Raw genomic sequence first — 27,628 nt, forward strand, 5'->3', positions numbered from 1 at the left:
ATAGGGTTGTACGGTACTAATCAATTACACCTTTTAATATTGGGCACATGTGATATGGATAGGACTAAATATAAGACATAATTTTTTTGAATTTTCGGATGTTCAAAAATCCATAGTACTAAATCCAAATTCAATTTGAAATTCATAAATTTTATAAATCCAAAGTCCAATAATCTGTACCAAATTTCATAAATGTTCAGATTTCAATTTGGCCCAAACTACGTCCATCCCCTCTTCCCATGGACAATAGGTTAAAAGTCAAAACTTGAAACCAATATGCACTTGTGCTTTTGAGAAACGTAAGAAGCTGTAATTACGCCACAACATATATAGAGAAGACACAAGTCATTTCTGAAGACCTAAGACTATACATCAATAAATATGAGTATTGCAATTAAAATACTCATATCAATCATTATTTCTCAAGATACGTGCAGTAGTCCAGATTTCAATTTAGCAATGCCTAATTATCAATGGCAGCATATACAAAACAATCACTCTTAAATGTTATTACAACACTTGCTATTCATATGACTATTCTGAATAGTGAATACCACAATAGTTAAAGCTACTTAATTACAATAAATATTGTTACAAATCAAAAGTGAAATGAGAAATACATCAAACTAAGTAGAGTGTAATACAACAGCAAACAATGCCACAAACTGAATATATACTAACAGATTATTTCATCTCATCATCATCTTCTTCCTCTGGTTTTCTCCAAAAGTCTATATTCTTAACATTACACGAGAACGATTTCAGCGAGTTGCAGTGGCTTACTTCAACATACTTTAGCCCAGGCATTGCACTTTTGATTTCTTCCCATGTCTCCTCTAGATTTGGCAAGTATTTCAAGCATAGTCCTTCAATTTTCCATTTATTTCCTTCACTACCCCTGAAACGATCACTCAGACGTTGTAACACACATGAGTCTTCGATACAAAGATATTGTAGTCGATCAAGCAATTTAGGGGCTATCCATGCTGGTGTAGTATGTCCACAGAAGTGCCTTAGGTACAATTCTTCTAGAGACTTAGGTGGTAACAACTTCTCCAGCCTCTCTAAGAAAATCTCATCGTCACGGTCACCAGCATTGACAATTAGCATCCTTAGATATTGAAACTGTGCGAGTACTGGTAGTTCGTCTTCCTCTATCATGCTTCCTTCCATGACATCCAATTGTAATACTCGAAGTTCACTAAGATCCTTTAGGTCACGCAAGTGACATGCATTTGATACCGTAGCATCAGGTATCTTGAAGCCATACAATTCTTGAAGATGGACGAGCTTGGAGAGTCCGCGTGGTAGATAAGAAAGAGAGGTACAATTCCCCACATCCAAGACAACCAGCTTTGGAAGAAGGGTGATTGATCTAGGGAGCTGTTTTAAGTTGATGCATTCACCAAGTACCAAAATTTGGAGGCCCCATAGCTTCTTGATGGATCGTGGCAGTTTGGTCAAATTTTCCACGTCTCGAAAACTCAAATAGGTTAGGCGTTTCAAAGATGTGATCCAACGCCAAATATCATCTTCACAAAATTCGGAATTCTCCTTAAACTTAAGGTGTGAGAGGTCTAAAACCCGGAGAGACTTGACTTGAGCCAATGCAATCTTCTTAGTGAAGCCAATGTAATTGGCTTTGGTGAGAAGAAGTGCCCTTAACTTTGAGTTTCCATCCAAAGGTTGCAGCAATGTTTCATTTGTGACACCCAAACGGCGAGAGTGGATTGTGGCTATGTTTGTATTATTCTCATCTAAACTACAAAAGCTCTCTTCTCTTGCAACTCTAATTATCATTTCTCGAATCATGTCATGCATCTTGCAACTGTAAACTCTCCCGTCATAGTTTCTTTTACTCACAGCTTCAACGAGGCATCGACTTATCAATTCTGATAAACATTCAAGAGCCATTTTTCTTGGAGTTTTTGTCCCTTTCTTGTGAATGAATCCTTCTCCTATCCACCAATTTGCCAGTTGATCAACGTCGATCTCATAATCCTCCGGATAAATTGCAAAACATAGAATACATTGCTTTTGCTGAAGAGGGAGCTCATCATAACTTAGTTGCAACGTAGCCATTAAAGAATCATTGCTCTTGCTTTCATCTGCCAATATATGAGGCAAATCTTCATATACCTTCTTCCACTCGGAATATAACTGACCTTTTGATGACAACAGACCTCCAATTGTCTTGATTGCTAAGGGAAGACCACAACATTTCTTCAGAATGTCTTGTCCAACATGTTCTAGTTCAATATCCTTGCATTTTCCCTTGGATGACGCAAATGCAACCTTGCAAAATAACAACCAGCCCTCTTTCTCAGAAAGCAACTTGGGTCGATGAATCTGTTCTTCCTCGACTCCCATTCTCTTAACAACATCTTCATTTCTAGATGTAACAATGATGCAGCTGTCCTGCTTCTCTGTTTTGGGAAGTCCTTCTAAGATCCGTTTCCACCACCCGTCATCAATGCTCCAGACATCATCCATGACAATTAAGTACTTTTTGTTCGAAAGTGCTTCATGAATTCTCTTCAACAACACATTTCTATCTGATGAAATGTGATCATCCATTTTGAGTTGCTCCAGAATACCCTTCATGATATCAAGCTCACCAAAAGTTGATTTACAAACCCAAATTCTCACGTGAAAGCGTGAACACACTTCTCTATCGTTGTAAATCTTTTGGGCAAGTGTGGTTTTGCCCAGACCTCCCATCCCCACAATGGCAATGAGTTGTAACGATCCGTTGCAAGGAAGGATCCACTTTTTCAGTGTCTTGGTATCTTCAGCTAAGCCAACAGTCTGAGATTCATCGATGATGTCTGATGTCCATCGCACCCTACCCCAACTACTATCACCACCACTACTGCCAGCCTCTTCACTTTTACATAGACTAATCAAAGAGGGAATGTAGTTCAAAGTTTCACGCATACTCGCTATATCCGTATTGATTTCTGCCAACTTCTTTCCAACCTGAATACGGAAATTCTTTCCACGTAGAGAAATAGCAGACAAAAATCTGCTTCTCATATTTTCATATTCTACTCGGTTTTGGCAGTCACTGACCAAATCATCTATTCTGTAAATCAGTTCTCTTAGTTTCGTAGAGGCAGCCTCAACAGTCTTGTACTTCTCTTTGTGCCTGTCCACATCTCCGAGGTATGCTTGCAAAAATTCAAGGTCTGACTTCATCTTCTGAAACTCATGTTCAAATCCAAGAACCTTTTGAATTTGAGAATCAACTTTGTCAAACAATTCCTTGATTAGGAGCTGAAGAGTCACATTAAGTAACGCTTCTTCAATCATTTTTGGTCTGCAAAACTTCTCGTCAGTCTAATACTTCACACACATAAGACTTTAGACAATAAGAAAGATGAAAACTACAATGTCAAATTACTATATCTACGACTCCTATACCCTTATGATAACAATGTATGTACTCATACGACGAGCAAAAATGAGCAGTTCCAATACATATGTCCTTGCACTACATGGTTGAGGTGAATGATCAGTTAAAAGTTAACACTGATCATATAAACTACTAACTGCATTTCGACGAAAATTCTACTTACAGCACACAAAATGAATAGTGCTTTTACATAGAGCTAATGTCTTGCTCATGAACAAAGCTACTGCTAGTTCCAACACAAGTATGATAAATTGTTTTTTCATAAAAATTTGATGGCATTTGGAATTATAACATTATCTTCTCAGAGATTTACAACAACAATAGCATACCCATTGAAATCCCACTAACATTATATGACTTTAAAATAGCATATATCCCTTAAAAAAATCTCTATTTCCTAATGGTCAGTCTTTTTGGAGAAAAACATGCGGGATTAATTCAAAACGAACAATATCACATCATGTCAACATGTTTCCTCCCTCAAAATACATAAACTAAGTAGGTGTTTGGCTATAGATTTCAAATAAACATTTTTTTTTTCAATATTTATGGAGTTGAAACTAACATGGGTTGTGTTTGGTTATATTTTTTTTGCCAGGAATAACTGAAATAATGTTATATATTTGAATGTACTTAAATATAACTTCAAAAGTGAAAAGTCGCCCAAAAACGGGTTATAATTTGTTTTCCATATTTGGAACAACCAATTTCACGTTGGATTGCCTACAATTTTTCATTACCATACACTAATTTTGAAATAAAGTGAAAAAAAATAAAATTATAGCCAAAACAGGTCCTTAAAGTTTGCAAATATTAGAATAAAACAACTTCAACATCTTTCTCCATGATTAAAGAAGTAAAAACATAATTAACCAACAAAATAACTTTCTTTAATTGTTTGATATTGGCATGTATGTAAATTTAAATATAAATAAACTTGATACTACATGTATTAGGTTGGACTAAATTTGTTTTCAACAAGAAGAAAAACAGAGGGAGTTGAAATTTCAGCAACACCTTAAAAGTATTCTTAAATGAAAATCGATCTATAATCACAGGAAGCCAAATAATTTGTAAAAGAATGGAGGATTTCGAAGCAGAGCTTAGTTCACCAGACTGTCTGATTAGCAGAAACAGAAGAAAAAACAAAATACAGTATGTTAAAAGCTATTACTCACCTGAATTAAGAGCTCAGGGTAAAGAAGTGCAGAAATCAGCTGCCAAATTAAATAATCAGACCAAAATTATCTTTGTTTCAGCAAACTTCATGAATAAGAGTATGATAGGTAAGAAACTCAAAATAGCATACTAGTAGGAATAAATCACTCTACTTTTGGTGAGAGAACATGTATACTTACCCACAATATTTTAATTTTATGGATTTTTGAAATTTGAAATAACGATTTCAAAAAGTTAAGAATTGAATTCTAATTTTAATGTTTATATATATCTAATAAATTTCTTAATATAAATATATTGTTTCAGTTAGTTCGGTCTGTATATAAGTTTTTAGTTCTGTACTCTATATATTTAATTTATTATTCTTTTTGTTTCAAAAAGAATGACATATTTTTTTTTTAGTTTGTTTGATAAAGAATGACCCCCCTTTTTTTTTTTGCAACACTATAATTTTAATTTTTCATGTGACATGATTAAAGCATAAAATTAAAAAACATTTTGATACATTTAACATGATTTTAATTTAACTCCACCATGTATATACTTCATCTATTTAATTTATCTTTATACTATATAAAATAAATAAAAATGTCCTTTTTGGTTTAGTGGTTTCAATTATTGGGGTCAAGTGACCCCTCGCTTGCCACAAAATCGACAATCAATCTATGCTATTGATTTTGTGGTTTATTCTTTATTTTATTTTATTATGTTTTTAGGGATTAGATAGGTAAAAGTGAGAGTGCCCAAATTGTCATAACTAAACCAAAAATATTAACAGAATTTTAAATTATTTTCGTTAAAAAAATAAAAATTAAAAATAGAAAAAGAAATTCTTCACCCCCCCCCCCTCGCACACCCCCTATCCCAAGAAAAATGTAAAAAAAAATTGATTTTATTTTTAAAGAATGCCTTTTTACCACCCCACCCCTTACCACTTTTTTATTTTATTTTTATGACTGAACATCTTTTACCCATTTTATCCATTTAGCTATCAACTTTTAAATGGATAATGTGGGTATTATTCGTTTTTACCTATTTTTAAATGAGTTGGGTATCCAACCCATTTAAAATGAATAAATATGAATGAATATTCATATAAATTATTCATTTTGCCATCCCTAGTCATAATCAGGCTGAGCTTGATCGCCCTACTCGTATATTTTATTGCAAGTTTATTTTGTATACGTAAATATTCATATGATTATAATTATAGCAAACATATCAATACGCAGGTTCAAATTAAATGAAGTGAACCTAAATTGGAGTTTAGAAAATAAAGGGAAGAAAAGGACCAGGAACATGGCCTTGTCCTTCACTAGCATTTAGTACTCTATAGCTGTACAATAACTTTGGGGTCGTTATTCAACCCTCAAAAAAACCTAGTTCGTTTGATAGCTAATTAGAGCTATGTAAATATTAGTAATGTAGAAATTAATTATGAGAAAATGTATATTTTATTTTATGTAAACATAATGTTTAGTTATTCATTTGTTATTTATCACATAAAATAGTAGATATATTTATGTTAATTTTAAAATTTAAAATTTAAAATTTAACATAATATTAATTTTATATATGAATAATTTACCTCCTGACCAACATTAAATATGATAATACTTAATTTGTGTGCATGGGCAGAGCTAGTAAGAGTCCAAGGGGTGTTCAAACCTTCTTCGATGGAATTTTTTTTTGTTTATATATAATTTTTTTTTATGTATATATGTAGATTGTTGCACCTCCTCTGACTTCTTCGTATATTTACTTTATCATATTTTGAACCCCTTAATAATAATCCTGGCTCATCCACGATTTATATAGTGATCATTCTTCGGGTTAGCAGATTATAAATAACTGACAAGTATTTAAGTAGCGAATATATCATAATCAGCATATACCCCCCACCCCCAAGTATTTAAAAGCAACTTTATAAGAAAAAAGATGAGCGATAGAAAATAAATGGAGGGGAAGTTGGAACTTTTCTTTTGAAGAAGATATTTTTTAAATTTAAGTTATGAAATTCAATATCTATTTTTTGTATACTCCATCTCACTCAATTTATGTGACTTACTTTCCTTTTTAGTCCGTCCCAAAAAGAATGACACATTTCTATATTAAGTAACAATTTAACTATAAAATGTCCATTTTAATGAAATGATTTACCGCCACACAAATTTCTATCATTCATTTTGGACCACAAGTTTTAAAAGTCTTCATTTCTTTCTTAAACTTCGTGCCGAGTGAAACTACCTCATATAAAATGGGACGGAGGGAGTGTGTGTGTGTATATATATATATATATATATATATTAATAAATTGATTGTAATATATATTGCAATTTTCCGGGGGTCTGTAGCTCCACCCGAGTGTATGCAGTGGTGGAACTACATATATTTAAGGGGTATTAATCGATATCTTTTCGTCAAAAAATTACATTATGTAACTAGATAAAAATATTTTCTTATATATATATTCACACACTGTGACTTCTTCATTAATTTACTCTTTGTATATTTTGATACTCTTTAATAAAAAATTTGACTCCGTCACTTGAGTGTATGGTCTAATTATGATCAACGTGTTTCATATTTCTCTTCAGCTTTTTTGTCCAAGTAATTCCATCTTTATTGGAAAGTAATTTTCTTCATAGAGCAAGGTTATTTGTACTGTTGGTTCAATCAGCTTTTTTGTGTGCACTTCTACTTTTTTCCTCCAATAATATAGATAAGATAGAATATATCACAATCAGCATATGTCCCCCAACAATCCTCCACTATTTTTCCACAATGATAACTACAGTAGCTAGTCTCCCATTACTTCGACTTTGTGATAGATGGACCCTACTATTATATATAGTCTTGGTCTTACTTAATTATATTGAGAGCAACACGAGGAAATGATCTCTTAAGATCACTTACAAATTTTATTGATAAAGTAAAATTTGGGAAAGATAGAGTATATGTAAACTTAATTACCTCTATTTCTTGGAGGTATAGATAGGTTGTTTTCAAAAACTCACAATTCAAGTGAAGCAAATCAAAGTAATAATGAAAAGGAAAAACAACAGTGAAGAAAAACATGACAACTGTGCGAAGCATTTATGTAAGGAACTGTAACATCAATAACAAGGTGTGGTCAATTACTAAACATAATAAACAACCGATGATACATATACCATAATCCAAAAATACAACATACATGGTACTCTAAACTACTACCAACTCAAAGAATACATGAACAGGTAAATATTAAATATTAAAACAATGATCGACTCCCTACTAATTTTTTTTCTTTATATATACGACCTCCACATTCTTCTATCTTAAGTCATATTCAAAAACAAAATTACAAAGAATTACAAAATCAGAACTGCCTAACAATCTATAAACATTTTTCTAAAAGGAACAACTTTAGAACGTTATGCACTGCCCTACTAAAAAGAAAAAAGTTGGAAAAATATGGCCTATTTACTTTTATTAAGGGCCCTAATAATGTCATATCCGACGGACTTGTCTGCAGTACTATGAATTATAAAGTAGTCTTCCATATCATAATTTATAGTATTATATAAACTGACAGAAATATGTAATTAGTCTTTATAGCAAATAGAATTATAATTATAGAGCGTAATTATTAAAATTATAACTATAAAGTCTTATTATGTTTATTATATTTTCTATTCTGAAATTTATTCTATATATATTGTATTGTATAATATTATTTAATAGATATAAATTTGGATATGTTGTATATACCATTTTCTGTGTTTAAAGTACAAGATAAAGTTATTATAATAAAAGAAATAGGATACAGAGTAAAATAATATTGTTAAATAAAATGTGATGTAAGATAGAAGAAGAAAATTAGGTAATAACATAATCACATCAAATTAGTTATTATATAATATAATATAACATTTTTCATTATTACATAACAACAAATTAAATGTCCTTAAGAAATTAGATATCTTGGTTAGACATATCTATTTTTAGTAATAAAAAAATGCAAATAGGAACAAAAGGAGTACAATCAAAATAAAAATTGCATTGTCGAAAGTAATAAAACAACACATTAATGACGGATAACATTGGCAGGTGTTTGTTCGGTAACTAATTTCTTTTGCTATTCTCTCATCTTCTCTTTTAATTTTATTTTGGTCTATGATTAATATTCGAATTAAACTAATTCGAAATCGATAACAATCAAATTGATAAATATATATTATGTTTAGTTTGATTTTGATTTTGATCAATTTCGATTCTAACTCTACCAAATTGGCTGTTATGTTTTTCTATTTGACACGTACCTCTTTTAAGCACAAGACAAAACTAATTTAGATAAACATCGTAATTAGAGATGTCAAATGAGTGGTTGGGTCAAAATTGAAGATATTAAAATGGGTTGAAATAGAAATTGAGTTGGTTTCTAACTCGCACTTTGGGCTCAAATGGGTTGGACTCAAATGGGCTAAAAGCGGGTTGAGTTTTGAACCGCCCAATTTGATCCGCCTAATTTCAATAATTTTAATATATTGTTATTTAAGTTTTATAACTACAATTTGAATTTCAACTCAAGAAAATTTAAAAAAAGAAGTTACAAATGGATAGACAAATCCTAAAAGACATAAAATAGATAGTAATTCATATCTTCAATATAGTAACATACATTACATCAATGAAAATAAAGATCTTAAAACGGGTTGAAATTGGAGATTAAATTGGGCTCAATTGAAGATTCTCTTTAAATGAATTAAGACTTGATGGGTCGAGAATGACCACAATTCAAATTATCTTGAGTTCAACCCTTAAAATTATGATCGAATCGAACGAGTTACTTATAATTAGGCCCATTTTTTACGCCCCTAATCATAATTACGAAGGAATAATTAAATTGGAAGCACGTAGAACACATTGATGGAACAATTCATGAGGATCAGATGCCCCTCACCTTCATTTTGACCAAAAAAAAATCTTCTAAAGTTACTTTTTGCAAGATTGATTGAAGAATATGAGCCATTTACAATCAAATGGAAAAAAAAACTATTTAAAAAAAAAAAACTATTTTGCTGTCATGGGCCATGACTAAAGACTTTGCATGAAACATCCGTCGTATGCCAATCAAGTGTTTATTCTTTTATGAAAAATTACTTGGATGAGTATCTTTTAATAAATAATTACTGTTTTAGTGATATTTTTTATTTATTATTATTTATAGTAATATATAGCAATACTATAATAAATCTGCAATATGTATTAAAAGTGAGTTATGTATGCAATATATATGTATTAAAACTGTTTTAAAATATATTATGTTTGTTTGGTAAGAAATTGACACATTGTATTAATAATGTATTAAAATGTGTGATAAATGTATTATCAATCAATAAAACTTGTATTATATGTGTTTTATAAATTGTTCTCTGTAATATGTATTAAAATTGTATTATAAATGTATTAAAAGTGATCAAGTGAAAAAAAATGTTATTGCTATAAATGGTAAATATTTTCATAATATAACATATTTATGTAAGTTTCCCCTTTTTTATTTATCCAATAAATATCATATCATTAGTCATTACGCTGAATAAATCTAAGTTTTTTTTTCATGCACAAAATATTTCGTGTTTATGATTTGAGAAAAAATCACACCTTAAGGGGTGTGATATATGTGTATTTTGTTCTGATGCAAATATCAATGGCTCGACCGACCTCACACTGAGTAGGAATGAACATAATCGTTGATTTGATTTTTTTCATTTTACTAACTTAATGTCGGTCGGTTTTTTTATTCTATAAACCAAATTGAACCAATAAGAGTCATTTTTTAGATTTTTCAATTTGATTAGTATTTTTTAGGGTTTATTTCTCCCGTAAAGTCTCCACAATATAAAACATGCAACAAATATTTCTTTTGTTCCGGTAAGACATACAATAAATATATAGAGCTTTCGAAAGAATTTTTTTTTTAAAAAAAATGGAGGAATAACCATGCATTATGCTAAAATATAGTGTCATTAACAGTGATGATAATGAAAATCCATAAAACAATCACACTATTAATTAGAGATCATGAAAATGACCATGATTTTTTTAATTTTTTTTTGTAAACAATTTTTTTTGGACCATTTCCCCATTTGTGCAGGGCGGTATGCTAATCAAAATAGTAAGTTCAAATTTAAAATAACACTCTATTTGTCCCTAATTATTTGTTCAATTTTATTTTTTTACTTATTCCTTTTTACTTGTTCATTTTGATAAATCAAGAAAGGACAATTTTTTTACCAATTATAATTTCAATTAATTACTTTGAAAAAGTTAGAACTTCTTGAAAATCTTAAATTTTTAATTCATCCACTTCATTATTAATAGGGTAAAATGGTAACTCACTATGTTAATCATTATTTTCTTAATAGGTGTGTTAATTCAAAAGTGGACAAATAATTAATAACAAAAGGAATATGTTAAAAACATGAATTGTGAAACTATTTAAGAAATACTTACAAATTATATTATGAAGTACAACATATGTATATAGTTGTATAAATAGAGTGTCATTTTGATTTTTGATTTCAGTTTGATTTTTTTAGTTAAGATCGAACTAATTATTATCGGATTTTTTTCTCTATATCAAACCAAATCATTTGTCATTTTCTTTACCCTCGAATTGATTTGGTGTAATTAAATATGAAATGCAAATAAGACAAAAGATTTAACGGTATGGAGAAATTTCTAGTTGTTTCAACACTAATCAAACAATATCGATAGAATTTTGTACAATTCAAATAAAAAAACAGGATCCTACAAAGTTTTATTTAGCCATCTCTTTTTCTTTTTTAAAAAAAGTGGTATAACTAAAATAGCATTGCTAATGACCACAAACAAATTAAATCGAATCTCCTACTTTCTACTAATCATTTTTTATACATTGAAGGAGAAAAAATTCCTTGTTTTTTTTTTGTATAGTTTTTCTCCCTTTCTAATAAATAGGCACTTCCCAAGTTTAAAGAAACACCACCTCTCTTTTTTCTTCTCAACTCTACACTTGTAATCACTAGTTTAAGGTAATTAATATCCCTTTATTTATTCCTATTATACTATGCTTTAATTGTTTCAGATTATTTTAATGTTTCTTTTTAATATGTCATACTTTTCTCTGATTTTAGTAATACCTTGTTTTCTTTGCTTGAGTTATTTGTTATCGCTACAACTGTTCTATTAGTAATTGTTATCAACTTCATCGTTGTATTTAATTTGTTTTACATACTTGGTTTTTTATATGCTTACTCGTACCGAAAGGTAAGGGTAAGGCTACGTATACAATCACCCTTTTCAGATCACATTTGTGGTATTATATTGTGTATGTTGTTATTGTTGTTGTTGTTTAACATGACATACTTTATATTCTATTGTTATTAAATCCTACTAACTATTAAAAAGGCTTATGATATTATTATTATACCTACGGAAAAGGGTCAAAAATACCCCTGAATTATAGGAAAATGTCTAAAAATACTCTTCATCCATCTTTTGGCCTAAAAATACTTTTTTACTCATCTTTTTTTATCTAAAATTGCCCTTCCATTCACATTTTTGCTCACTTATACCTTTGAAAGTTGAAACTAACGACCCTCTCTTTATTTTGTTTTTTTAAAAAAATATTTATTATGTGTCATTCTCTTATTGAATGAAATAAAATCCACCTCTCAACTAGATTTTTTCTCCATATTTATCCAAACCAAAAAGAAATTACTTTTTCAAGACCTCAATTATTTTTATTTCTTAAGGAAAAATCTAATCGTTTTTTATATTTGTTGTAGCTTTTTTTTTTTTTTGAATTCAGCTCCTCTTCATTTTTTTTCTGTATTTTCCACAAGTTCTTGCTTGGATTGAAGACTAGTGGCATAAGGAAAAATTAACAGCTAAAATTTTATTTAATCAAAATTTTAAATATGATATAAATAATTAATAATGTCATAATCATAATAATATTATCTTATCTATAATATATTATATTTTTTTCTCTCTTTTCCTATTTTTATTTTCCCTACGGGCTACGGGCTACAACATCTATCTTCTTTTTCTTCTTTCAATGAGCTGTTAAAGAGATTATTAGTAAAAAAATTAAATGGTCAATTTTTATTTTTATTTTTAAAAAGAAGATGGACTTTATTTAGGATTTATGATAATATAATATGTCCTATAATTGTGGCATTACTGATAGTTTTTAAAATATATTAATTATCTAAAACAATTTTTTTAAAACGAAATCTATAGAAAATAGAAATTATTAGATTTAAAAAATATGTATTTTTTTGGGTCTTGAAAAGGTATATTGTTTTGATTTGAATAAATTATGGGAAAAGATTAATAAAGGTGGATTTTTATTTCATTCAATAAGAAAGTGACACATGATAAGTATTTAAAAAAAAAACAAAATAAAGAGGGGTTTGTTAGTTTCAAGGGTATAAGTGAGCCAAAAAGGTGAATGGAAGGGTATTTCTAGACCAAAGAGATGATCAGTAGAAAGATATTTTTAGACCAAAAGATGAATGAAGGGTATTTTTTACCTTTTCCTATAGTTTAGGGGTATTTTTGACCCTTTTTCCGTTATACATATGCCAATAGTAGATGCAAAACATGTCATGGTATTTTTTTTAATTTTCATGTACTTAGTTCCCCTAAAGGGTTACCTTCTTTATTTGAATTCATGACTTGTTATTAGGTGTTGAAGAACTTTGTAGAGACACTGCTAGGATTTCTGAGTTCTCTCATCAAAATTGTCATCAGACTATCTGCTAACAGTGAGGTAAGAAATCTCGAGACTCGTCTTGAAAAGTTACAATATATTTTCTCCGTTTCAGTTAGTTTGTTTGGTTTTGATTTTGACACGTACTATATTTAAGAAAGTAAAGCAGAACTTTTTAAATCTTGTCATGTCTTGAAGACTTAAACTAAAGATATCATGTTGAATGTACCAAAATGTGGTTTATTTTTTTGTAGTCTAAACATGTGTGAAAAGTTGGAATTAAAGAGTCGCAAAAAATAGACTAAAAATGAAAGTAAGACAAATAAATTGAAACGAAGGGAGTATTAATCATGGGCTTTGATCTGGTTATATTATCTCACCAGCAGACCTTTTCTACATTTTCTTCAAATTCCATCTACTGAACATCTTTATGATAAATTTAGTTTTATCAACCATTAATTTTCCCTTATTTCCCAAACATGTTCAGTCCCATAATATTGTAACCATCCTACAGAGTTGATTTCTTAGATGGTCATTCAACGAACATTAATTATATCATAAGTTCACCTTTATTAGTTGAGTGATTATCTAAGAAATCAGTTCCAGTGTCATTCTTGCTAAAACTTTGATCCAGAAACCTTTTAATATTTCATCCAAGTTACACTATATCAAAAATGATCTTTAGCAGCAAGTAATTAAGGACAATAACTTAATTGCCACTAAATACGTATTTTTAGTAGTACTGAGCACTCTTTATAAATATCTCTAAAGCCTATAGCAGGACTCTTATCGTCTGCCCCCTTTAGTATCTATGAGTGCTCATTACATTTTCAATTTTGAAAAATTTGCAGCTAAGAGATGGGAGAGGCAATCATGGAAGCTGTAGCCGAGCTCATCGTAAAGGACTTGTCAAAGCAAGTGAACATACATGCTCAGTACGCAATACAATTTGAAAGTGAGTTTGAGGTGATGAAGAGAGAGCTGAATCTCATGCGTTCGTATCTCACTGAAGCAAACAGGCTGAAAGGAAACAATAACTCTGTCAAGACTACCTTATCTGAACTTCAAGAACTAATTTATGAAGCAGATAATGTGGTCACAGATTGCCAAATCCGCGAAGATCATCTAAGGATGAAAGGGAATCCATCTTGCTTGCTTCCGTCTCCGAGGGAGATATCTTTCAGATATATCACTGGAAAGAAACTGACAGGACTTAACAAGAAGATATTGAAAATGCATCAGAAGCTGAGGACCTTTGTTGGTCCAATAACTGAACAATCACGAGGTGACGAAAACATCAGTAGAAGGATAAGATGGACCTCACACATTTTTGATCAATCTGAAATTGTGGGGTTATCAGAAGATACAAGAAAAATCAAAGAATGGATCCTTTCTCATAGCGATTCATTACATCGCGTTGGCATTGTAGGTATGGGCGGTTTGGGTAAAACCACAATCGCGCAAAAGGTGTACCATGACAGACAAGTGAATGTGAGATTTCAAAAGAAAGTTTGGGTTTCTGTATCTCAAACTTATGATGAGCTTCTCATCATGAAGGGTATTTTGAAACAGTTGAATGGAGATGATAGTGGAACTGACAAAGGAGATTTGCTTAACAGAATTCTTGAAGCACTTTCACATAAGTCATACTTGATTGTCTTGGATGATGTATGGAGCATTGATGATGGATGGTGGGATAGAATATCAAGGGGATTACCAAAGTTTGTAGAGCACAATTGTTGTATTATAATTACATCAAGAAATGATGATGTTGTTAAGAGGATGGGAGCAACAGAATCAAGAATTCATCGACCAAGATTGCTCGATGATGAAGAGAGTTGGTCATTGTTCTGTAAATTTGCATTTTTGTCAACTAAAGGGAAGTGCAATACTCAATTGGAAGAAGTTGGAAGAGAGATCGTGCGCAAATGTCATGGTCTTCCTCTAGCCATCAAGACCACAGGTGGGATGTTATCATCAAAACCACATTCACTCGGGGAGTGGACAAGGATATGTGAAAACTTTCGAGAGAAATTGGTATCGGATAGTGAAAGCAATATCTCTGTAATGGCTTCTTTGCAACTAAGTTATGATGAGCTTCCTGCTCATCTAAAACAGTGTATGTTATGCTTCTCAATCTATCCAGATGACCATGAAATTGAGGCGGAACAATTGGTTCGTTGGTGGGTAGGGGAAGGATTAGTCCGTGGTAATGGCACAGAAACTGCAACAGATGTAGCTTTTGGTTATTTGTCTGAACTCGTAAGTCGGTGCTTGGTTGAAGCTGTCCAAAGAAGAAGCTTTGATGGCAAAGTTTATAGTTGCAAGGTGCATGATATGGTTAGAGACATGACAATTCTCGTTGCAGAAGACGAGAAATTTTGCAGCTTCAATCGAGGCAGGAACATAGCCACAGTTAACTCTAGGCACTTGGGGGTCACAAGGGAAACAACTTTTCAGTCCTTATATGGGAACTCAAAGCTAAGAGCACTTCTTCTCACTACAACAAATTACATCGGCTTCAACAGGAGAATCGCTCTGGCTGAAATCAAGACTCTCAGGGTCTTGGACTTGTCATGTGTCAAGCTAGATAAAATCTGTATGATTGATCTATGGCAATGGATCACATCACTAAAGCGACTAGCTTATTTAAATCTGAGAAATGTTGCAAATTTGGACGAGATTTCAGACTCCGTAAGGAAGTTATGGGGCCTTCAAATACTAGTCCTTAGAGAATGCAAGGAACTGAAAATGCTACCAACATCAATCACAACACTTCCAAGATTGGCAATTCTTGATGTTGGAAGCTGTCCATCCTTGTCATGCTTACCACAAGGTCTCTCGAGGCTTTCCAATCTTGAAGAGCTGTACGGGTTCAAGATACCGAGTCCAGCAACAACAGAAGCTTGTCGCCTGAGTGAAATCGTTGCACTGACTCAACTTCGGGTACTGCACTTAGACATAATGGAGGAAAGCATGATAGATGACAAGGAATTGGCTGCATTGAAACAACTTGAACTACTAAGGGTGTTATCAATCAATGCAGGGGACTGTGAAAACAAGGACATCATAAGGAAGCTGGATAACTTGTCACCACCAACGCGCGTTGAAGAGTTATATCTAAGGCACTACCTCGGAGAAACCACACCAGCATGGATAAACCCCATTTCACTTCCCCAACTGCAGTACCTTTGCATCGAAGATTCAAGAGTGCTTAACCACATGAGTGAAATTTTTTGGGGAGATAATGAGGATAACTGGAATGTTGAAGGACTGTGCTTGAAATTCTTGCCAAGGCTGGAGGAAACATGGGAAACATTCCAAAGTGCAATGCCATCCCTCAAATACTTAGAAGTCGGCCACTGCAATTCACTGAAAAATTTCAGATGTAACGTTGAGGGTTTAGGATATTGGACAAAGCCAGAGGAAGAGGAGCAAAACAAGGGAGATCAAGACGTGATTTCGTGCAACGAAGGAGTTAATGAAGGAGAATTTGATGACATGCACTGATGACTTATTTGCTATTCTGTATGTTTGTTGAGTTTTTATTTCGAATACTGTTTTCATGTACCGAACAAACTTATAACTTTGTAATGTATGCTGTTGTTTGTGATTGTGAATGATGGAGCTTATTATGACACCTCTTACTATGGCTTCAGACTTTGTTACAGAAAGTATTGTGGCCTTAATTAATATCTATTGGAAGTTCTCTAAGAGCAAAAATCAAATTGATATAGAGTTGTGATTCTCGGATTTTTCATAAATGTCGATGGGTGCATGTCTAATCCTCCAAAAGAAGTCTATTTCTGGAGTACGTGACACGGGTGCACCAATATTTTTGGAGAGTCCGAGCAACATAGATATGGAGTATGATAGAACTAGCAAGCTAGAAATTAGCAAATATGTAACATGGTGTTTATCAACATAACAGTTTTGGAACTACAAAACTAAACATAAGTAAAGAGCAAAACATGGTCAAGTAAAATTTTATTATCTGAATGAAATGGATAGCTCCTCCAAGTGAAAAGGGCGAGATATTCCATGGATGACGAACATCTTAGACACGAAAATATCCGGTGCTGTGATCTCCACACCATCAATGATCAAAACGCGCGAAAAATTGCTCTTAGAAATGGTGACATTTAGGGCTGGAGCCAGTGTTTTGAGGGATGATATGTCAGGCAAGAAAGATAATTCCATGAAAGTGTACCTCTGGGGCATTATATGAAGCCTTACGATTCTTTCGAGTAACGGTGAAGGAGATGATAAAAATCCCAAATGTGGAGGAGCAAAGATTGTTACAAAGCTTAAATTTGCAGAATTATGAAGAACCCCATCAAGAACAGAATGCAATTCAATTGCAAAGGAGGCATATCCATTGGAGTTGAGCAATTTGATGATTCTTGGCCAATCAATCAAGTTCTTAGTACCGGTAGCACTTTCGTTTGGCATTTCATCACAAATTGGTGATTGAATAGCATCGAGGTGCTCGTCCATTCCATGAAAATCTAACACAGAGAAGGCCCCACTAACTCCATGAATCGAAAGATTTCCTTCAAGAAACACATCAGGATGAGAAACAGAGACATTGTTGATCTCGATGATGCTCTGTTTTTTATCAATTCTGGTGATGGCAATTTTCTTCTGAGATAAAAGGGTCGTCAAGCAACAATCTCGGGACTTATTCAACAGTTCCTGAAATGGAATTTTTGAAGGAGAAATATGGTACTGAAGGAGCTGCTTCATTGCCCAAGAAGGAACAGAGAGCTTGGAAACGGCGGAATCTTGAATTGCAAAAATGGTGGATTGTGGAGTAGATAGGAAAATTTCAGGGGAGATTTGAAGTAGAGTAGCTATGATGTTGAATCCTTGATTTCGAAGAGCTTTAGAAGCGTTCATGGTGAGGGCATGTTTGCTGAATTGGTGAGGTGAATTTGAGTAATTGACGGTTGATTTAGAATGCATGGTGGATTGGATTGCTGTGTAAGCAAGAACTATGGAGAGGAGTACAAAAAACAGAGCATTACATCCAGAACTAGCCATACTTTCTTGCAATTGATTTTCTTCTGTGTGCTCTGTGATTCTGTGTTTTGTGAAGACGAACAAGAGAAGTTCTTTAAAGCAGAGAAAGGAATTTTCCCTCCTAACGAATGAAGAGACCTCTGTGTAGTTCACTTATGTCATTAAGAAGGGAAAAAGGACGAATTTACCCCCGAACTTTGATAAATGGTACGTCTATGCCCTCCGTTATACTTTGCGTCCACATAAGCCCCTGCCGTCCAATTTTCGGTACACACATGCCCCTCTCACTAACGGACCCCTCGTTTTGTACACGTGTTTTAATCCTAATCAACTACTCGTTTGACCATTCTTTTAACCCATAAACCCACAACCCGCCTCATAAACCCAATAACCCACCCGATTCCCTCTAAAAATATCTAAGTTAATTAAACATTCCAAATGAAGAGTCAGTGAAGGGTCAGTGAAGGTTGAAAATCACTCCAATGGCGGCGGTGCCAGTGGCCTTGCCGATTTTCCATCTTTGGCCGCTGTTGCCACCACCAAAACGAAGAAGAAGAAGCCACAAACCCTATCCCTTCAGGAGTTCAACACTTATAGCGCTGCTAAGTAATCTCAAACTGCCGCCACTGTGGCAACCAAAGGCTTGACACCGGAGAAAGTTTTGATGCTCCCTACCAGTCCTCGCGAGCGCACTGCGGAGGAACTTGGCCAGTCTCGACTCGGAGGTGGTTTCAGATTGTACGGTTACGATAGGTAAAAAGGGGAGGGGTTCGTCGAATGATTCTCATAGGCAGGGAGGGTTCCGAAGGGATACCGATAGGGAAATTGCTCCCTCTCGTGCCGACGAGACTGATGATTGGGGTGCAGCTAAGAAAACATCGGCTGGTAATGGTTTTGAAAGAAGGGGGAGAGAGGTGAAAGGGGAGGTTTTTTCTCCGATTCCCAGTCTAAAGTTGATGAATCTGATAATTGGGCAGCGAATAAAGCTTTTGTACCCTCTTCTGGTCGAAGATTTGATAGGAGAGGGAGTTTTGAGTCAAACGGTAGATATTTTAGAGGGAATCGGGTGGGTTATTGGGTTTATGGGGCGGGTTGTGGGTTTATGGGTTAAAAGAATGGTCAAACGGGTAGTTGGCTAGGATTAAAACACGTGTACAAAATGAGGGGTCCATTAGTGAGAGGGGCATGTGTGTACCGAAAATTGGACGGCAGGGGCTTATGTGGACGCAAAGTATAACGGAGGGCATAGACGTACCATTTATCAAAGTTCGAGGGTAAATTTGTCCTTTTTCCCCATTAAGAATGACTCAAAATGACATAAGTGGAGCAATGTAACAAAAATTAGATAATTTTTTCATTTTTTTTTTGTGTGTTGAATTCATTTTTTTTTTAAAATATTTGGGGAACCTCTATAATGAGTTGAGGTATTAGTATGTATAACTTCACCATGATCCATGATATTTTTGGACATTTAGAAGTCATTTAATAGAAACTAGATGATTTTCATAGTTTTTTGTGTGAACCCCCGAATATTTTAGTGATATGACTTCTGGGCAATTTTTATAGAAAAAACATAACAAGACACTCCGTAATGAATTGGGGAGCAATATGTATAGCCTTCGTAGAAAGTTGGGGGAGCAGTACGTACAGTCTCACCATTTTTAGAGTGATTTTTGGGTATTTAGGGGTAATTAACTAGAATTAGGTGATTTTCTTAGTTTTTTGTGTGTTTTTTGCCCATTCATATTTTGGTGATGTGGCTTTCAGACGATTTTTTTGCAAAACTTTTATGAAACCCTTTGTAGAGAGTTGGGGGAGCAAAACATACAGTCTCACCACTTTTAGAGTGATTTTTAGGAATTTAAGGGTCAATTTACAGGAATTAGACGATTTTCTCAGTTTTTTGTGTATATTAGCCTATGAATAGTTTGGTGACATTGCTTCCAGACGACTTTTTGTGAAATCTTTATGGGACCCCCATAGGGAGTTAGGGGAGCAGTACATACAGTCTAACCATATTTAAAGTGATTTTTGGGCATTTTCAGGCCAATTTATCGGAATTAGCGATTTTTTTTGTCGGTTAGCCCATGAATATTTTTGTGATATGATTTTCAAACTATTTTTTTGCAAAACTTGAATGGAGGGAGTTGGGGGAACACTACATACAATCTCACCATTTTAAGATTGATTTTTGGGCATTTAGAGGCCAATTTATAGGAATTAGGTGAATTTCTAAACAAAGTTATGTGTTAGACGATGAATATTTTGGTGATATGACTTTCGGAAGAATTTTTTGTGAAACCTTTATGGAGACCTTTGTAGGAATTCATGGTGGAGCCGTACGTACAGTCTCATCATTTTTAGAGTAATTTTTGAACATTTAGGGATAGTACGTATAGCCTCATCATGACCCACGACATTTTTGAACTTTTAGGAACCATTTAACAGGAATTAAATGATTTTTCTGAGTTTTTCGTATGTGCTAAGTATTATTTTACTTGAAATATCTTTTGATCTTTTAATATTTCAAAATATTAAAGTTCATTATTTACATAGTGACGGAACCATGTGCAAGGAAGTAAGAAGTCGTAGAAAACTATACCGTATGAATACAATAAAAGAATTTGTTTATATAAGATTTTATATATAGCCTATAGGATGTGTTTGGTTTAGAGAAATTTCAATTTTGTTATGTTAGGTTTGTCAAATTTAAATAAAAAAATGTTTTTTTAGAAAAATTAACTTTCTAAAAAATGAAAAAAATATCTTTTTTTTAAGTTGAATGACAAATAATATTCTGTGTTGATTATGTTTTTTCACCGTCCAATACTCTTCATGTTTATGTCATTCATGTATTCTTCATCCCCCTAACCCCACTCCCTTTACCTCCATCCACCAACTCACCTCCAATTATATTTTTTTTAAGAAGACATACATAATTTTACGATTATATATTTTAGTAGACTTAAAAAAGAAAAAATATATTACCAACTTTTGAGGGTCTTTATTGTTCGTTCATTAATATTATTTACTACATAGAGTTCCAGTTAGATTTCAATTAATATGACCATATAATAACATAACAAAACATTTCATTTTACTTAAAGAGACGGGAAGATCAGTGTTGCAACGTTACAAAAAAATAAATATTTTAATGAGATTTTCTGACCAAGGTCGGTCCTTCATCTAATTGGGGCTTGCAAAATATTTTATCTGCAACGGTAGCAATAAATAAAGTACTTATAAAATAGATGAACTCTAACAATTTGGACGCTAATTTTATCTCAAAAGCTTTTCAAGTTATAATAATTTTAAATTTTTCTAAACTCACGGATATATTTGTTTTCTCCCGATATATAATAAACGATACATAAGCTATGAATCAGATTCATACTAATTTAGGTTTGAAATAATATGATTATGTATCAACAATAACATTTGTACTAAATACATTCTATACAAGTAAAGTTGTAATGTATCTGATAGAGATGTTAAAAAAGAAGAAGGAAAAAAGAATTTTTTGTAATGTAAATTCAAATGATAGAAAATTTTAAAGATTAAGTTATCTTAAGTAGTGTAATTATATAATTTTTTCATAAATAAACTCAAGGCCTTTAAGAGAAATATTGCAATACGCGTAAATGGCTCCATTTTTCTCATTTCCTTCTCTCTTTTTTTCTTCACTAGGGCCCCTACTTTTGGGTTAAATACAACTCAGCCTACCTAAATTTTAATGATTTATATTTTTTTAAATTGTTTATTTCTGTTATTTAAACACCTGAACTTGCACCTATTTATCATCTTAATATATAAACTTGAAATTTTCCCATATAAACCACTCTGAGAAAAAAAAAATAGGAAGAGAAGAATAATTTTCCTTTAGAAAAAAACCATTGTACAGTCGTTTAACAGCTTCACTTAAATTAAGGCGCAGTCCGCGGGAATACACTGTATTTAGTCAAGTACAATACTCGATTCATATTAATTGAATTATCGAGAACACCTCTTAAAATATATATTTTAAACTAAGAAAAATATCATGAATTAGAAAGAGTAAGTAGTAATTAACTAACTATTCAGCTCACCAACATGAGTTCTGATGTAATGATGGAACTATTTCACTCTTAATTAGATGTTGGTAAAATCGCATTAACTCCAAATAAATATGTAGTCCGCAATTCAGATTTAGTTGAGACTCCAATGCAGACTCCAAACACTAGACGAAAAAAATAACTATTATACTCTAAGAATTCATAGAGGAAAGCTGAATTTTATGTAATTAATTATCATGTTCAACATCCAAAAATGTTTGTATGTATTTCTAAATATGATAAATAACTCTTACTATTCACAAATTTGTACTCCATATTCTTCTAATGATCTGCATCTGATTTCTTTCTAGTAACTCTAATATAGCAATAAACAGTAGCAAAAATAGCCGTTACAAGTCCACCAATAATAACCCCTCCACCAGCAACCGATTTATCAGAATGATGATGCTCTGTTTCCATACTCTCTGGAGCTTCAACAATGAAATAAGACGGTTCTTTTCCGATTTCATTTTCATCTTCCATTAACGACTTTACAGCTGGCGGATCTGCAATCAATAAGGCTCTTTCCACCATCATCTTTCTTGGGTATGTTAGCGAAGTTGTAATTGTAAATTCCCCTGCCTCTGCTTGAATCGCTGAAATTACTAGTAGCAGAAAGTAATAAAACATAAATCTAAATCGATCCATTATTTGAAAGTGCAAAAACAAAACAGAAATTTTGAAAAATTTAGCAGGTGTTTTTGCTTGTGTGTGAGTTTTCTGAATTTGAGGGATTGTGTATAAATAGAGGAGACAAGTTGTGGAAGTGGGTGTGAAAATTAAACATAAAAAAATTGAAGGTTGAGAGAAGTTTAAGCCTTTCATGGGTCCAGCTGGGGATTAAGTAGGACCTAATTATGTCCAATAGGTTTGGAGCACAGATTATTCCAATCTATGCAAACTTTTTAAATAAGGGTTTTGATAACGCCTTGAATTATTAGTTTTATCATTCTTCGGGATGACTCAATGGTCTGGGTTTGGGACTTCCATATTGGAGGTCTCAAGTTCGAAATTTCTTGCCAGCAAATGCAAGGGTTTTGTCTTCCAGGGCAAGCTTGTCACACCGGGCTTGCCTAGTGCGAATTACCTTTCATGTGTGATTTGTGAGCTATTGCATAGGAGCAAGGTTTTTACTCTGGTCTTAAAACTACCTCTCTACTCTAGGTTTCTCTTGTCATCAACAAAAAAAATTGTTAGTTTTATCTCAGAATTATTGACTGGGAAAATTGTTGAAAACATCCATAAATTTGACGAAAATTTTGAGGATGCATTTTACTCATGTGACAAAATCAGGGGTATATTTAAGTTAAGTACAGAGTGTTTTTAAGGTTATTAAAAATTCAGGTATGAAACTAATAGATCACTCCAAATTTTGAAGTGTATTCAATAATTCTCTTTTTTTAATCAATGTAACAAAACAATACAGTTTAAATTTAATTAAATTAATAATTTAACTTTAAATTAATTTATATATGAAGATTTATTTTAGATTATAATATAAAAAAAATTTATATTTAATCAAACATCATCACATAACTCGAGACTAAGAGAGTTAGTACCATTACAAACAACTTTCCTGATAATGTGACAGTAACGTGGGGGTTGTGAAGCTGTAATAACACGTAAAATTATGGACGGCAAGTGGGTAAGGAGAGTGACATCTGCTTTAATTACTACGTATGACATCAATTAAAACGTTAACAAAGAAATACTAATAAATGGGACCGACGGAAAGTATTTTTTTAAAAAGTAAAATGGAGTTAAATTCATGACGCCGACTTTTCTAGACTCTTCTCTAATTTTGACTCTTAAAATTAAAATCGACTACATAAATCGTTTTATTTTTAAATTCTAGAAATAAAACAAATAGTACTAAGAATTTTGGTACATAATTTTTTGGACAAAAAGACTTCTAGAATTATTGAATCTAAATAATTCTGGGTGAGTGAGCTCTCATTAAATTTTAGAAAATAATTTGAAAATGAGTAATTAATGTTAAGGGAAAAATATGGGGGTGTGCATATCAAAAATGTTACTCCCTCCGTCTCATATTATAAAGTCACATTTTTCATTTGCACTTGCATTAAGAAATAAGGTAATTTTATCATTATGCCCTTATTTAATGTTTGCTTATGACAATTTTGTAATAAATGATAGAAATGTTAGATTTCAAAAATATAAATGCATTTGGATGACTATTTAAATTTTACTTTTGGAGCCAAAATTTTTTTCACCAATTGATCCAAAAAAATTTAAAAATCAAGTTTTTCCCACCTCAATGTTCCCATATATTTTGAGTAAAATATTTTTTTATATAAATTCTTAAAGCAAACATGACAACATCACAAAATATTCAAATTCCATTACTTCAAATTGATCTAAATTTTCCTATTGAATTTGATGTTATTGATAATGAAATTAGACGACAAATGAATTTTAGTTCTAGTTCGACAAATTCATTTGTTTTTTTCATTTTAAATTGGTGCATAACTCCTTTATTTGGATCTTGATTTTTCTCAATTTGGCCTTCACATGTTTTGGTTGAGTCTTCTATTTTTACATCTTTGAACTTTTTGAAATGTCATATTCCTTGATAAAATTTGTTGAAGCTTCAACTTTCAAGATTATTTTTGAATTTTTTTTCATCTTTTATTTTTAATTTTTTTGTTAATATTTTTTTCAAAATCAGATTTTATAGAATAAGTAGTGAATAAAGAAAGTAGTTAATTAATGAATGAAGTACTCTCCCAATGAAATTAATTATTTGTAGATTTCCTAGGTTAGCCAGAGTAAATACATTTTCAAGATTAATTAATTAATCAATCAAGGATATAATGGGCAAAATATAGTAATTTATGCATAAATTTTATAAAATGACATATATTGTGGTCCATCTATTTTTAGAAAGGAGTGACTTATAATATGGGACGGAGGGAGTATTAGTTTATTATTACTCCCTCCATTTCATATTAAGTTAATTTTTGAGGTATTTTTCATTTTTCAAATTAATTTAATTGTTCAGTTTTCAAGACTACTTTTAGAATGTTCTTCCAATTTTACCCTTCATTAGTTAGTATTGGAATTAGTGATTAATTAATATTTAGTTAATTATTTTAATCATAAATTTGACAAAAATAATAAGGGTAAAAATGGAAAACTATGTTCAATTTATGTTTAATCTACTTTTCTTAAAGGGTGTGAAACACCTCAAAAATTAACTTAATATGGAATGGAGAGAGTATTAGGTTGATGGATTTTTAATGGTTTTATAAAAAAATATTAGATTATCGGTTTGGTTTTGAATTTTAGTATTGGATTATTGAGTAAACCGATAACTCATTAAGATTATAGTAATTTACTATTTTAACCCTACATAAATATTAAATATTAATCCTAGTACTTTACTGGTTACTACTTTTTCCTTTAACCTCCAATTCACACTTCACATTTACTTTGAGTGCATAACTTCACATTATACAAAACGTTAAAACCTAAAATAAGAATTTTATTCCTCTTAATTTCTCTTTGTGTTGCACTTGTATAATTCTTTTCATGTTAGTTATTATTGTTTCTAATTTATGAGTGTTCTATAAAGTTACATTATTGTCTTGTCACGTCAAATTATTGAAGAAGACATATATTTATTTTATAAGCATTTTCTTATTAGCTAAATCAAAAACCGGATAATTAAAGATCAAAATCGAAAAACTGAAAATCAATAAAAAAAATATTTTATTGATTTGATTATTGGTTTAGTATATTTATAAATTGAAAACTGATAAATCGAAGCGATAATACATAAAAACCGAACTGAACCGACCGATGCATACTCCTAGTAATCCTAGTAAAACATGAAAGAAAATATATTTTCTTGATATGTTAAAATTGACAAGTAAAAATAAAAATCTATTTTAAAATAGTGGAACTAATTATTTTTTGTCACTAGGACTAAAATAGATGGGAAGGAGTAGGTAAGGTTGGTGCTCTCAAGATAGCAGCACGGCTGGGTTCAAGGGGGCAAGAAGATATTATTAGCAACCAATAATACAAACACAAAGATATATAATTAATTAATTAATGGCATTGGCTTGTTGTGCATGTGGTATAGATTATGCCTAAAGGCTTCTGATATCTCTCACCTACATTGGACAAATTCTCATCCAATATTAGGGTGCTCTAGCGGAGTCAGAATCTTTTATACGAATTTAAAATATGAAAAAGTAAATAGATGAAGAAGTTAAAGTAATTATATTCAAATTAAATCTACTATATATATATATATAAAAAAATCAATCATATATAAACAGTATAATTTTTCGCTGAATAAAATTTAGATGAACTCCTTGCCCCTACTGGCTCCTCTCCGGGCGCAAGTGGAACTCTCTCTATGTATATCTACTTGTAAAATTCAAAGTTGCTGATGAAGAACCAGTAGTTTAAAAGTGAGGTAATCTGTCAATTAGCTGGAACCCCAGCTGGGAATACAACGGTTAGAGGTTTGTTTTCCTGTTATCTACTTGTAATAGGTAGTAGTATTTTCCCTTGAATATATTGGGGTCCATAATGTGTATGTTTAACTAAAAAGGTCCCTATCTTAATTAACCAAAGCATGGTGTCAAAGGAAGAACACTATAGGGAGCGGCTCAATAGAATAGACGGTCATCAGGATCATTTTCACAAAGAATAATGCTAGGACAATATATAATATAATAATCAGTAAAAAATAATACTAGCATAACTAATTTCATCGTAACTTGTCTTCAAATCAAACAATATCTCAGTTTTTGTAAAAAAAATCAAGAAGTAAGAATAACGGATTGTGTATCATAATGCAATAGAAAAATTGTTGATCTTACTAGCAACCAAATTACCCCAAGTCAAATTTTGAATCACTAAAAAAACAAAAAATTGAATCCATAAACTATATGTCTTGTGTATGTGTTGTTAGAGAATTAGAAAGGAAGAAAGAGTTTTCTGTTGTGTTTTCCATAAGCATCTATTATTTCTCTCTCATATAAAAGAGGAGAAGAAATTACAAGAAAATTTTGATTTTTCCACGTTGATAACCATAGGTCACCAGAAGAGGTGTGGTAATACTCGTTCACTTTTACTTGTTACTTCTTCCTAAAATATATTTTTATTTTTATTTATTCTTTTGACATATAAAAAAAAGACAAT

At 31.9% G+C, this 27,628-nt stretch overlaps 3 protein-coding genes across 3 annotated transcripts; 1 reads left to right on the forward strand and 2 right to left on the reverse strand.

Annotated features, from left to right (window-relative positions):
* Nucleotides 1-467: 467 nt before the first annotated feature.
* Nucleotides 468-4,838, reverse strand: LOC102602658 (disease resistance RPP13-like protein 4). Its single transcript, XM_006360484.2, has 2 exons — nucleotides 4,594-4,838; nucleotides 468-3,319 (listed from the first exon to the last, which is right to left on the reverse strand). Exon 2 carries the CDS (start codon nucleotides 3,310-3,312, stop codon nucleotides 685-687), a length of 2,628 nt encoding a protein of 875 aa, XP_006360546.1. The 5' UTR covers nucleotides 3,313-3,319; nucleotides 4,594-4,838; the 3' UTR covers nucleotides 468-684.
* A 6,724-nt stretch (nucleotides 4,839-11,562) lies between these two features.
* On the forward strand, nucleotides 11,563-16,992 carry LOC102602996 (disease resistance RPP13-like protein 4). Its single transcript, XM_006360485.2, has 3 exons — nucleotides 11,563-11,652; nucleotides 13,314-13,397; nucleotides 14,189-16,992. Exon 3 carries the CDS (start codon nucleotides 14,196-14,198, stop codon nucleotides 16,845-16,847), a length of 2,652 nt encoding a protein of 883 aa, XP_006360547.1. The 5' UTR covers nucleotides 11,563-11,652; nucleotides 13,314-13,397; nucleotides 14,189-14,195; the 3' UTR covers nucleotides 16,848-16,992.
* Nucleotides 16,993-17,327: 335 nt separating this feature from the next.
* Nucleotides 17,328-18,470, reverse strand: LOC102588961 (fasciclin-like arabinogalactan protein 21). The gene has a single exon (XM_006360528.2). It carries the CDS (start codon nucleotides 18,378-18,380, stop codon nucleotides 17,328-17,330), a length of 1,053 nt encoding a protein of 350 aa, XP_006360590.1. The 5' UTR covers nucleotides 18,381-18,470.
* Between the last annotated feature and the right edge of the window lie 9,158 nt (nucleotides 18,471-27,628).

Source organism: Solanum tuberosum, unplaced genomic scaffold (assembly GCF_000226075.1).
Source record: "Solanum tuberosum cultivar DM 1-3 516 R44 unplaced genomic scaffold, SolTub_3.0 scf00313, whole genome shotgun sequence".
Taxonomy (NCBI): domain Eukaryota; kingdom Viridiplantae; phylum Streptophyta; class Magnoliopsida; order Solanales; family Solanaceae; genus Solanum; species Solanum tuberosum.

Bases quoted from the DNA above. Each gene is read 5' to 3' on its own strand.
- LOC102602658 (XM_006360484.2), bottom strand. From the start codon at position 3,312: ATGATTGAAGAAGCGTTACTTAATGTGACTCTTCAGCTCCTAATCAAG.
- LOC102602996 (XM_006360485.2), top strand. From the start codon at position 14,196: ATGGGAGAGGCAATCATGGAAGCTGTAGCCGAGCTCATCGTAAAGGAC.
- LOC102588961 (XM_006360528.2), bottom strand. From the start codon at position 18,380: ATGGCTAGTTCTGGATGTAATGCTCTGTTTTTTGTACTCCTCTCCATA.